This window comes from Phyllostomus hastatus, unplaced genomic scaffold (genome assembly GCF_019186645.2).
Source record: "Phyllostomus hastatus isolate PE091 unplaced genomic scaffold, TTU_PhHast_1.1 phas_contig_16, whole genome shotgun sequence".
NCBI classification, from domain to species: Eukaryota; Metazoa; Chordata; class Mammalia; order Chiroptera; family Phyllostomidae; genus Phyllostomus; species Phyllostomus hastatus.
Genome location: NW_025333643.1, coordinates 11,626,154 through 11,638,823, shown reverse-complemented (window position 1 = coordinate 11,638,823; position 12,670 = coordinate 11,626,154). Strand labels below are relative to the sequence as shown.

The window sequence follows — 12,670 nt, the reverse complement described above, 5'->3', positions numbered from 1 at the left end:
ACATATCAATTCCTTAGTATATAATTTTTTATACACAGATATTTTAAAAATATTTAAGTAACTATAAATCCCAGAGAAATAATAGTAAGTTCATCTCCAATGAGTCAACTTTGAGATCTAGGGAATTGTCACTTAGACAAGAAGTAGCCCTATGAGCCATATAATTTCCGTAAGTGCCAACATAATTTCCGTTGGGTGCCCAAAGGCCCAACATGCCTTTGGGCGCCCCACCCAGGCTGGATGGAGCATGAGTCTCAAGACAGGAGGAATGACGCAGCTCAGCAGACTGGCTGCCATACAGCCTTCTTTTTCCCTGCAGCTCTCAAGGCTTCTGGCAGCATCAGTGATTGCTAGCCTGCCTGATGCAGCTTTCAGAGGACGGGGTCTCTAGAACATTCAATATATCTCCCAGCTAAAACTGAAAATAATGTCAAACTCTCTACTGCTGATTCAAACGCTCAAATCTGATAGAATTTAAAATATTGTACAACATTCCTGTACTCCAAGCTTTATCCCCCAAAGTCATTACAAACTATATTAGAGAAAAATTAATTTCATCTAAGACAACATATGACTTCACATTTTCCTTCAGCACATGCAAATGAATAGCAGGACCAACAGAGTAGAGCCTCATACAATGTCGTCTGAAAGTCAAGCCACATGCTGCTCATATAATTTTATGTGACGAAAAGGTTTAAGGCCATCCAACAGAACTAGGAACTACAACAAAGTGCACAATAAAAGTCCAAATATCTTTTTTACCCTCTGGATTTATTGCTGCTTGACTCTAATCTCCCCTTTTAAAAATCTCTACCTCAACAAAGCGTGCCTTAGCCTATTGTTTCTCTTCTCTCCTTTGTGCCAAGTCTTTTTCACTAAACTTCCCTGGTACTGCCAGTGACATCCAAGCCATCTCCATAAGCCACCAGCTGAACAAACACTCACTATCACATCGCAGCCTGGGATTTCTCCTCCCTGCCTGAGAGCAAAATGCCCAGAAAAAAATGCAGAAAGAAAAGGGGGAAAATCAAGAGGTAGCAGATGTTGGTTTATCCCTAACTATGTAAGTTCTGCCCAATTCCTTTCTCAACATATACTTTTTACTTGCCACCAGATCAGAAGTTTAAATAAATGCCTCCCAATATAACTTAGGATCTAAAATAACTGATCTACACATGTAATGAAATGCTAGCTAAATATGAGTTGAATCGTACACAAATTTAGCTTTGAAGTGTCTTTTGAGATATTGGCTGTACATTCCTCCAGAAAAAAATTATAAAACTCTTTCATTCAATCAATTCCATCTTTCTTAACAATTTCTTGAGGAATGATTCACAATGATAAATGAGTGACACCAGAGTTGCTATGGGAACTATGGTTTTCCACAATCATTCATTGAAGTGGTGTTGCTGAGCTTGTCAAGGAAGAGAACACTGATATCAACTACCCTTTACCTGCTGCTAAACCTGAGCTTGGTAAGAAGGATGGGCAGAAGAATAAACACAAAGTAATGTTGTGCACAGAACCTATACTTGATGTATCACTAGCCAACAGCTTGTGGAGTAGGGACTTGTAGAGAGCTCTTTACTTAGCCATCTGTCCCCCTCCTCACAGAGGTACTGTGAACTAGCTTTCACCTTCATGCGGCACAGAAGTCATGACAAAGACAAGAAAATCAATTCCTTTATGATCATTAAGCCTTCTATTGGAACAAGCTCCCTGAGATGTAGCTTTAGAATTGCAAGTCTGACTTGGGGAAAGAACTCAGCTTCTCATTATCATGCATAAATTTAATTGGTGTCTGTATTTGATTAGATACTGATGTGCCTATGACACATAGAGAGTTTTCTCCTGATATAGTTAAGGACAGTTACAGAGAACTGTCAGTCAGCCATATCATTTGGATAAAGGTAAAAAGTGGTCAGAACAGGAAGGATGGATCAGAACAGGAAGGTGGCCCACCCAGGTAGAAACTAGGACCCACAAAGGATTGTGAAATCATGAACTATAAGAGGCTCCCAGGAAAAAGACTCACTATGCAAGTATGACTCTGTCTCCTGGGAGAGGAAGAGCCTGGAGAACCTTCTAACCATAATGAGGTGGTCACTAGGCATCAGAGGTAAATTGTCAACAGAAGGAGTCATCCAGTGTGCAGGACTTGGTGGACTTGGGATAGAAAGGTCAGGGGCTTAGGAGGACTTGGAGAAGAGGAAGCAATGGGGGGGGAGAGGGATCATGGCTCTATATTGTTTATAAGCCAGTCCCCTTTTGCATCACTTACTCCCACTGGACTGCAGCTGGTGACCAGTGTCCCAGAGAGGCAGTAGCTCTATTGTTTCCGAGGAGGGGAGGCTGCTACAGCCACTGTCATGGGAGACAATAGATCTGGTGGACTTATATCCACCAAGTGATATAGCCACCCATTTAACAAATACACATTGAATACCTACAATGTGTTATTTTTGGTGCTGGTAACAAGTGAAAGACAAAACAAATGTCTCTGTCCTTCTGGGGTGGATATCCCAGTAAAGGAGACAGGGTCTGGAAGCCTGATGGCTCATGACTGCAGGTCAGAGTTCATATATTGCAGGGTAAGAGCCACCATGAGAACAAAGAAACAGGTGGTTGAAGTATTAACACTATCACCAACTCTGTTTTACCTTGTTGGTGTGTCCTGGTTAGTCAGTTAATCTCTAGGCCATTGTGTCCTCATTTGTAAAATGTGGATTATAGTAGCTCCAGCTCACAGAATCATGGTGAGGATTAAATCAGGCAATGCTTGTATAAGCACCCAGCCGAGTGCTCAATAAACAGGGGCCATTATCACTATCATCAGTGTGAATGTTAACATTCACAGCACTCCCAAAGGCTTCCCAGAATGAAATAGAAATAAACAGATCTTTGACAAGCCCTGAGCAACCAATCCTGCAGAGCTCAAAGTCCCTTTAATGACATTTTGTTGTTGTTGCTGTTGTTTAAAAGAGCTTATCTGAAGTGTTCTGTTCAGTGAGACCCTTCTGCAATGTAGGCACTACCAGACAGCACCTTGCAAACTGGGTATTACACTATAAATGTCTTTTCCTACAAAGTTATGAGGTCTGTCCAGAAAAGGTCCAGCCATTCTTAATATAATGAGAACAGTTTGTGTGACATCGATATAACCTGGCAGCCAAAGGGAATGGACTGGAATGCACATTAGTGAACAATGACAACTTCACTGTACTAGTTAGTGGGGTAGTAGATACCACAGAGTGAGCACAAGTGCTGTGTGGCCATTGCTTTCAGAATGACTGAGTGAGTAGAGCTATGAATCTACATCAAATTTTGCATTGAGCTTGAACATTCCTCTGAGGAAACTATTCAGATGATTCAGAAGGCAGCAGCTATGGGCAACTGGTAATTGGCAGCTTCATCGTGACAATGTGCCTGCTCAGGCATCACATCTCATGCAGTTTTTTGGCAGAATATCAAATTATCCAAGTGACTCAGTCCCACTACAGCCCACATTTGGTGCCCTGAGACTTCTGGTTTTTCCCAAAACTAAAATCACCTTTGAAAGGGAAGAGATTTCAAACAGTAATGAGATTCAAGAAAATATGATGGGGCAGCTGATGGCAATTGGAAGAACTGTGTGGGGTCCCAAGGTACCTACTTTAAAGGGGATTGAGGCATCATTGTCCTATGTACAGTGTTTCTTATATCTTGTATCTTCTTCAGTAAATGTCTCTATTTTTTATATTGCATGTTGGATACTTTCCACACAGACGTCATATACCATTCAACATGTGACTGTTTAATTTTAAATTTACATTAATTAAAAGTAAATAAAATTCAAGTTTTAGCTCCTTAGTCTCACTCACTAGGCACATTTCAACAGCCACAAGTGGTAAGTGGCTTCCACATGAGACACTATGGATAGAGGACATTTCCATTGTCCCAGAAAGTCCTTGCAGTCAGCATGGCAAAACTGTTGTCACATGCCCACAGCACATGAATGGAACTTGTGGACACCTACGTGAACTTATGAAGAAATGGACAACTCATCACAGGTATGCTACTAGGCTAATGATGACTAAAATTCTCTTTTCAGTATGAATTTCCTCCCACCTCAAGGAGATGGGATTGGTGCTCTTTTTCTGCAATAACCCAGCACCCTCTATTTCCCCTACCTTAGCATGCAACACCCTGTACCACGAACACCTGTTCATCTGTTTCTCTCCCTGTAATTGTCATTGTCCCTTCCTTTAGGTATCGAACTCCAGATAAGGCCACAGTAATCCTCACTAATCCCCATGGTTTCAGATGACTGGCCCTATCCACTGTCTAGTGTCCCTGGGTTCAGCATGTAAGCACAGGGCCTAGACCAAGCTCATCCTTGGACTTTCCTTCAAGCTATAGGAGACCATTCTGTGTGGCATTGGCCCAGATAGGACTCACGCCCACAGATAGGTTCCCCCATGGGGAATCAAGCCTGCATTGTACCTAGACTGCTATGAGACTTGCTTTTGCTAAAACTCCTTCACCCTGAATTGAGACAGCAAGTGCCTACTGTAACTTCCTAAAGTCTGTACTAAACCTCCCCAGTATGGAGTATTATGGAGTATAACTGGTTCGACCATTTTTCCCTTTGCATTTGCAAATATCCTTCTTCTGTGATGTGATTAGCAGCATCGTCTCCTTTGATTTCTGTAAAAGGTAACCACCTAAAGTGAACCTGCACATAGTAAATGAGGAACATCATGTAATGTGCCAAGAAAAGCAATGGAGGCCAGTCAAGTCAGGGGCCGAGACTTTTTCTCCCCTGAGGGAGAAGCCGCCTGTCCCTTTTCCTCCACAGGATTCAATAGTCCATGTGAATTTCTTGTGCCTCATCCACAGTGTAGTGGACCACACGAGCCAGGGTCCACATCATAAGCTATTGAGACAGATGTTCTCCCTTCCCCTGGGACCATAACTGAAGAATAAAACTACAAGCCCAGAGCCATGTTCAACATCATAAGGAGGTCACCTGCCAGTGAAACAAGGTCAGAGTAGAGGAAGGTAGAGATGAGGAATGAAAGAAAAGATTCAAAATCCAAATGACATTGCTGACTACTGGGATCCAATTGTGCCTCAAAACACCACAACCCCTGGGTTTTGAGTTATGAGCCAGTAAATGTGTCTCTTGCTACAGCTAGATGTAACTGGGTTTCTGTCACTTGCAATCAAAATCCCCAATGAGCACATGCCTCAACAAGAAGGAGCTTGCCTCAAACAAGAGCAGAGATCTTTTCTGTCTAGTTTACCATTTTATCCTCAGGGCCTCACACAGAGCTCAGAACAATTCAACTCAAGAGATACTTTAGTAAGAATAAAGAAATGTCCCTTCTGCTTAAGAATATGCATGCTTATCACTGATTTATACTGTTATACTACTCTAAACATGGAAAGATGCATTCTGAAAAGAAAAGCATCCTAGCAAAAAATGTCCATGGATCAATTTTCCAATAATCATGTTATATCCAAGAGACCAGAGATGTGCAGATGTGCTCAGAACTGAGCACTGAGTGACCCCATGACATTTATCAGGGCAGTGAAATCCTTTGGAGGACTATGACCTGTGTCTATCTTAACACAGAAAAGATACAGAAATTTTACAAAGTCAAAACTCCACTACAAATGTCTTAAAAGAACTGTAAGCATTTCTGAGTGAAATGTTCTGACTGATAAAAATCTTGTATGTAATTAATCTACCCTATTATATAATCCCTCTATTAGGATTCCCTTTTATTATAGACTTAATGTGTCATCCCTTCCCAATTCATATGTTGAAGCCCTAACCCCCTATTTGATGGTATCAAGAGGTGGAGCCTTTGGAAGTTAATTAAGTTTAAATGAGAACTTGAGGGTGGAGCCCCCATGATGGGATTAGTGCCCTTTTAGGAAGAGTATGAAACACCAGGGCTTCTTCTCTCTACCATGTGAGAATTCAGGGAGAAGGTGGCCATCTACAAGCCAGAAAGAGGCCCATTCTTGGCCTCCCCAGACTCAGAGCTGTGAGGAATAAATGCCTGTTGTTTAAACCACTCAGTCTGTGATATTTTGTTATGACAGCCCAAGATGTTTAATACACCTTTATTTTCAAATTTCCTCATGACCATAGTTTGAGGACTTCCTACTGGTAGAGACAACAAATGATCTATGGTTTCTTTTTATCTTGGGGCTTCATATCCTTGGGGCTTCCTCAAGGATTAGCCACCCACAACACTCTAATTTCAGCAACATCTGTGTTAAATTTACTCTCTACTGAGTGTACCAAGGCAGACTGCAATTTGGTGATACTAGAACTTCAATAGACTACTGTTTATTATAACATTATCTTTAATAAGATACGTATTGTTTAAATTTCTGTGAGCTCCAGGAGGAACATGCATGCCCTGCTGAACACTATTCTTGAGAAATGTTGAATAATCTGGCAAAGCAGACATTCTCAGTCAAGTCTCAGGGGACAGATGTTGCATGCAAGGCAAACAACTCCTCAAGGCAGAGGCTGGCAGTCTCTGTGCCTCAGAGTGGGAAGACATCAGGTGCCTAGTCTTACTTAATGAAAACATAAAAGACTCCACTTAATTGCTCCAAGATTATGTAGGGTGTTTTTTTCCTTCTTTTAGGTTGAGCTTGTTAATTTGTACAGCTGTGTTGTTGGCACAATTGCAGCCTCGAGTCCTGTTTTCACAACCTGTAAGCAAAATTAAAACTTCCCTTTTTAATTAAAATTCAAACCAAGCCAGAATTAAATTCCTATTGCAAAGTAGAGGCCTAGGAAGGCCCCAGAATGAACACCTGTTCCACAGGCAAGATGGCCAAACTCTGACAGATGCACTCCTTTGAAGGCGCTGTTGGTGTCCTTTAAGGATGGGTTACTGACATGAGTGGGGCTTTGGCCATTTCAACCTCTTCTTCCAAGGGCAGTCAGCTCTGGAGTGGGGACACTCAACTTCAAATTTTCCACTTCAGCCAGAAGTTAACTCAGCCAGAATTTAACTCAGCCCAATTATGCCTTTCAGCCAGAACTTAACTCAGCCCAATTATGACTAGTTCCCTTCTGTGATTATAAAAATAATAATGGTAGTAGTAGTAGGAATAGTAATGATAATAATAAAAGCAAGTCCTTGTCTAGAAAGTTTAAGTGGTATGTTTCATACCTGGAGTCCCCCTTTTAGCAGCTCTATGAACTACTGTACTGAGAAAGATGCTGGTCCAAATGGCTGGTGCAGGTGTGCATGTGGGTGTGCAGGTGCAGTACTGCCATTCCTGTCCTGCGCTGACAATAGAGTTAATAGTTTTTTAATTGAAGTATAGTTGACACAATATTATATTGTGTCAACTATAGTACTGCAACTATATTGCAATACTGCCATTCCTGTCCTGCACTGACAATAGAATTAATAGTTTTTTTAATTGAAGTATAGTTGACACAATATTATATTAGTTTCAGGTGTATAACACAGTGAGTTGACATTTAAATACCTTGCAAATGATCACCACGTTAGGTAGTGAACATCTGCCACCAAACAGTTATTGCACTACTACTACATTCCCTGTGCTGTACATGACATTCCCATGACTTATTTATTTTATAATTGGAATTATGTACCTCTTAATCCCCTTCACCTATTTTTTCCATGCCCCCACCTCTCTCCCCTATGACAACCACTAGTTTGTTCTCTGTATCTATGAGTGGGTTTCTGTTTTGTTTGTTCTGCTCATTTGTTTTGCCTTTCAGAAATCTTCATTTTCTCCTAAGGAAAGGGAGAGAAATTTTAACCCCAAATCCAAAAGGAAGATATTATCTATTCCTTAATCTGAATGATAATCCTCCTAGCAGGATACTCACCTGGATACTGCCTAAAAAAGCCCTTGGCACTTCCAAAGTACTGCCATATGAGAGAGGGGTCACGGTCAAAGTTATCCACAAATACTTTGTTTAGAGATTCAGACCAGTAAACCCCATTGACAATTGCTGGGTCTGAAAAAAAAAAAGAGAGAGAGAGAGAAGAGGATGTTACAGACCAAGTGACATAAAACCTGGAAAGCATCCAGCATCACTGGCAGTTATCAGCATGAGGCCCATCTTGCAGAAAAGTGTGCAGAAAGCTACAGCTCCTGGAAATTCCATGTGTTAGGGGTTCCCCCATCCTGCCTGACCCCTCCAACCCACCAGGAGCTCCTGCTGGTATCTCCTTACTTGGAAGGCACATTATTTATTTCTAGTTTTATCTCAAATAACCCATAGTTCTTGAAAAAGAAAAAAGAGACTCTCTTGGTGTTACTTTCCACTTTTCCCCCTCCTGAGTCAGAACTCAGCATTAAAAACAGGAAAAACATGTTTTTTCATCACTACAGTTACCTCAGCTAACATAGCCTCGTTCAGATTCTCTCCACCTCAGACTTACAAGTTTCCTTTTAAAAAAGAAAATAGGTAAGTAAATTGGAGTTGTGTAACTAAATCTCTCTGCTTCTTTGGTTCAGCACAGTGTGAGCTCCAGGAAGGAAGAAACCACCTCATTTTGGTCTTCTGCTATATTACCAAAACTGTATGGATTGATGAAGAGATGGATGGATGGATGGATGGATGGATGGATGGATGGATGGATGGATGGATGATTAAAGCAAAGGTTGTTCTCCAGATTACAGACAACCGTCTACTCTTCTGCCCTGCTATCCCAAAAGCAAATCTCTCTTCCTCACCCTTCGCAGCCCAGTGATAACTCCTTGCTCTCTGTCCATAGGTAAGAATTAAGGACCTGCCCTGGCTGGTGTGGCTCAGTGGATTGAGTGCCAGCCTGCAAAGTGAAAGGTCTGATCTGGTCTGATTCGTGATCAGGGCACATACCTGGGTTGCAGGCCAGGTCTTCGGTTGGAAGCAGGCAAGAGGCAACCAATCAATGTATCTCTCACACATTTACATTTCTCTCCCTCTCTCTAAAACTAAATAAATAAAATCTTCAAAATGGCATCAAGTTAAAACAAAAAAAATTTTTTTTAAGAATTAAGGGCAAAGACACCAAGGGGGAATAAGCAGTATTTCTCGCATCCTGGTGGAAGCAGAGTAAAACAGGGAGGATGATCTGTGACTGTCCACTTTTTACTTTTTAACTTCTGAGGCTCCTATTTCAAAATGATGACACATGAAGCAATATTTCTAAGAGGGGAAATAATTGTCTGGAGTCAGTATGATGAGGGTAAGAATAACAAGAGGATAAACAGGTTAATAATTTGGAAGAGGAGGAGGAGGAGAAAACTTTGAGTCCTTCCTGGGGCACAAGCACTGTGCTTAGCTCAGCTCCAACCACCCTCCTCCAGCCCTCCCACACAGGTGCCTTCCCACACAGTTACCCTCCATGCTGCACAAGTGGAAACTGAGTGAAGAAGGTTAGGTACTTTCCCAGAAGCCCCCTGCTAGAAAGTGACAAAACCTCCAATCTGTGTTTTCCTTTTTTGCAAAATGGGATAATAGTGACCACCATAAATGGCTATTTAGAAGGTTTAAAAAATGGGTAGAAAAGGACCAATGACAAAAAGCATTCACAAAGCCATCAACACAGGTATTCTGTATAGGCCTGGAGTCCCACACCTTCACCAGAGTTCCCTGTGGGATTCCAAGTCACAGCAATCCCTCCATGGTATTGCTCCATCCTACACAGGTGAGGGGATGAGGACAGACTGGGTCACTCCAGTCCTCAAGTCTCATGGTAAGGCAGTGAGAAATGATGTTAGACATGTTCATATAACCAGGTACACTGACAAACTCAATATACTGCACCCCATACTCTCCTCCCCACTGTCTGCCCTTTGTTTGCCAGCTGGTTGCTCCCAAGACGTTCGTCTGGACAGGGTCAAGGAGAGCCCACAGGCTGGCCCCTGTCCCAGCAGGCAGATGTGGCATCTTATCTCACGGTCTTACCTCTGGCCACCCTTTTTTTTCAGGTCACTTACTCAGATTCAATAGCCAACTGGGATTCTGACTCTCATCTCAGGGGTAAATGCTCTAACTCTTGTGAACAATCATAAACACATCACAGGCTAGGAGAGTGAAAATTACCAATTCAACCTATTACCACAAAGTAATTTTAAGAAAGAATTTATCTTTATGATCTTGGAAAATGGAGCCCTTTATTGTTCCTGTCCAAGCTTGACAATAATTAGTCTGACTCACTCAGACTTTAAGGGACTGCTACAAAAGTCCCTTAAATTAATCCACAAAGATGCAAATACAATAATGACACTGAAAAAATCGGTTTCTTGCCTCCTCCATCAATGGCCTCAATTATGTCAGTGTGATATAAAAACCTTCCATAACTAGAAACAAAAATTCCAATTTACTAGCTACTGTCTCAGCATATTTAGAAGTCAAGCAGTTTCCAGTCAGACAATACTTTCTTCTTGAGCATGGCTTCTTTAGGGGCAGTAAAGGGGTATCTGTGCATCCAGGTGGTCCTGGAAACCTGACTGTCACTTGGGGAAGTGTGAGCATATTCAGAAATGCAAAAAGAACTGTGGTGGTCTGAGAGTCACTTCCCTGCATCACCAAACCTTGCTCTGAACTCAGCCTCTTCAAGAAAAGGGGCCTTCAATTCTCCTAGAGCACGTGAACCAGAGAAGGGGAATCACTAAAAGACATGATCTAGTTAAAACAGGGACTATGTTACACACTCCCATTTGATCAAAGATTTCAAATAACACTTCTTCTGGTTTGTAAAACAATCATAGTGCATTGATTTCAGAAGCTTGTTTACCAAGCAAATAGAAGAGACTATCTTGAATTGCTGTCCATTGTTACCATCACCTAAGGAACTGAAAAAAATAGAGCAATGGTGACATTATTAAGTGGGGCATTCACCTAAATATTTGGGTTTAAAAAAGACTACTGTAAGTTGAAAATGATTTTCCCAGCTCATTGCCAGAAACTAGAAGTGAAGTAGCCTGAAGGGTCATGCACCCCATGTACCCAGGACCCGGCCCTTTCCACCATTTACTGAGGAGGAGGTAAACATTACACTGGGATGTGGACCAGCATCCAACCTGATTTTTCCTGTTGTGGCTGCGCAGATTTGCTGTAAAAAGACAGCATCTGCCTCAGTAGCAGGTTTACCTTTTTCCTTGTTTGTGTTTTGCTTCCAAATATATTTAAAAGCCCCTTTTGCTTCACTTAGGATTTTCCAAGAGTCTTAGATTAATCTGAGCTTTACCTTCCACCTCTTCCCTTAATCTTAGGGGTTTAATATACTGTATTAGCTTCCTGTGGCCACTATAATAAAACACCACAAACTAAGTGGCTTAAAACAGAAATGTATTTCAGAGGTCCAAAATCACAGGGTTGGCAGAATTGGTTCCTTCTGGAGGCTCTGAGGAAGGATATGCCCCTCGCGCCTCTCCTGGCTTCTGGTGGTCTCCAGCAATCTGTGATGTTTCTTGCCTTGCAGATACATCACTCTGACTCCTGCCTCCATCTTCACATGGCCTGTCCCCTCTGTGTGCCTATGTCAAATCCCCCCTTCCTTTTTCTTTGAAGAAACCAGTCACTGGATTTAGGGTCCACCCTAAATTCAAGATGATCTCTTTTCAAAATCCTTAACTTAATTACATATGCAAGGATCCTATTTCCAAAATAGGTCACATTTGCATGATGTACTGGAGGCCACCATTCAACCCAGTACATGTCCTTGTACTCTCTCACTTATCTTACAATATACCCATATTCCGTAGTTTGTGCGCGTTGTTTTTCAAATCTGAGTTTAATAAATGCAGGTGTTTTACCCTGCAAAGGATGTCTAAAGGTCCTCTCCCTTTTCTTCTTTATGGGAACAATTCAGATTTTTATGTCTTCATTGTAATTTTATGAACTTCCTGACCTCTGTCAACTGGTCCTACCTGTAATGCACAAAGTTGGATTAAAATCATTTTCCTTAATGTCCAATGTATGTGTCAGCACTCAGCCTTCTGTGCTCAGGAAAGTGAACACCACATAACATGGTCATTTCACCCAATGTTCCTGTCCGTTCCACATCAACGCATTATTCACTTTGGTTAATGTGAAGTCCAGTAAGAGCAGTCCTGCCTCCTACTTCCTCTCTCTTCTGAGAGATTAAATCACCTCTGATACCAGTCAAAAATTTATCAGATGATCAGCTTTTAGTAAAACAGATGACTAACAGATGTTTAGATAGTAAGAGTCCCACACCACCTCTGTGATCAATTTGCAATTTGTATTTGAAAAGCATCTCACACATCCCTGACCTATCTTTGTAATGGATCATATAACCCATCAAAAAAAATTACCTTTGCAGTTTCCTTCTTTTATTTCCACCCAAATAACTGCTCTCCCCTGTGGCTAGCACTTGCTACATGGGGGTCACCTCGTGTTACAGATGGCTAACATGCTCTCTGCACACTGCCTGCTGCAAGCACTCACACAACTTTCCATTCTCATTCTGTATCTTTGAATGAGTAACCCATCTTGTCCTCATCTTTCAGGCACCAGTTCCATCCACCTGAGTCCTACCTGAGACAATCAGTCCCTTGGGTTCAAGCAAATCAGAGGATGAAAGCACTTAGCACAGCAATTGGCACATACAAAATGCTCCCAAAATGGTGGCTGTTATTTACTTTGTGCAGCAGTAAATGAATA

The 12,670-nt window shown here is 41.7% G+C and overlaps 1 protein-coding gene across 3 annotated transcripts in view; it reads right to left on the bottom strand.

Annotated features, from left to right (window-relative positions):
- Positions 1 to 12,670, bottom strand: part of CACNA2D3 (calcium voltage-gated channel auxiliary subunit alpha2delta 3) — an 857,676-nt gene that overhangs the window by 472,032 nt on the left and 372,974 nt on the right. For 2 of the 3 annotated variants that reach the window (XM_045832366.1, XM_045832367.1), the window contains exon 6: positions 7,877 to 8,008. The exons of the other annotated variant lie outside the window; for it this stretch is intronic. In XM_045832366.1, the coding sequence (XP_045688322.1) occupies positions 7,877 to 8,008 (132 nt within the window). The remainder of the gene's footprint in view (positions 1 to 7,876; positions 8,009 to 12,670) is intronic. 3 annotated transcript variants of the gene reach the window in all.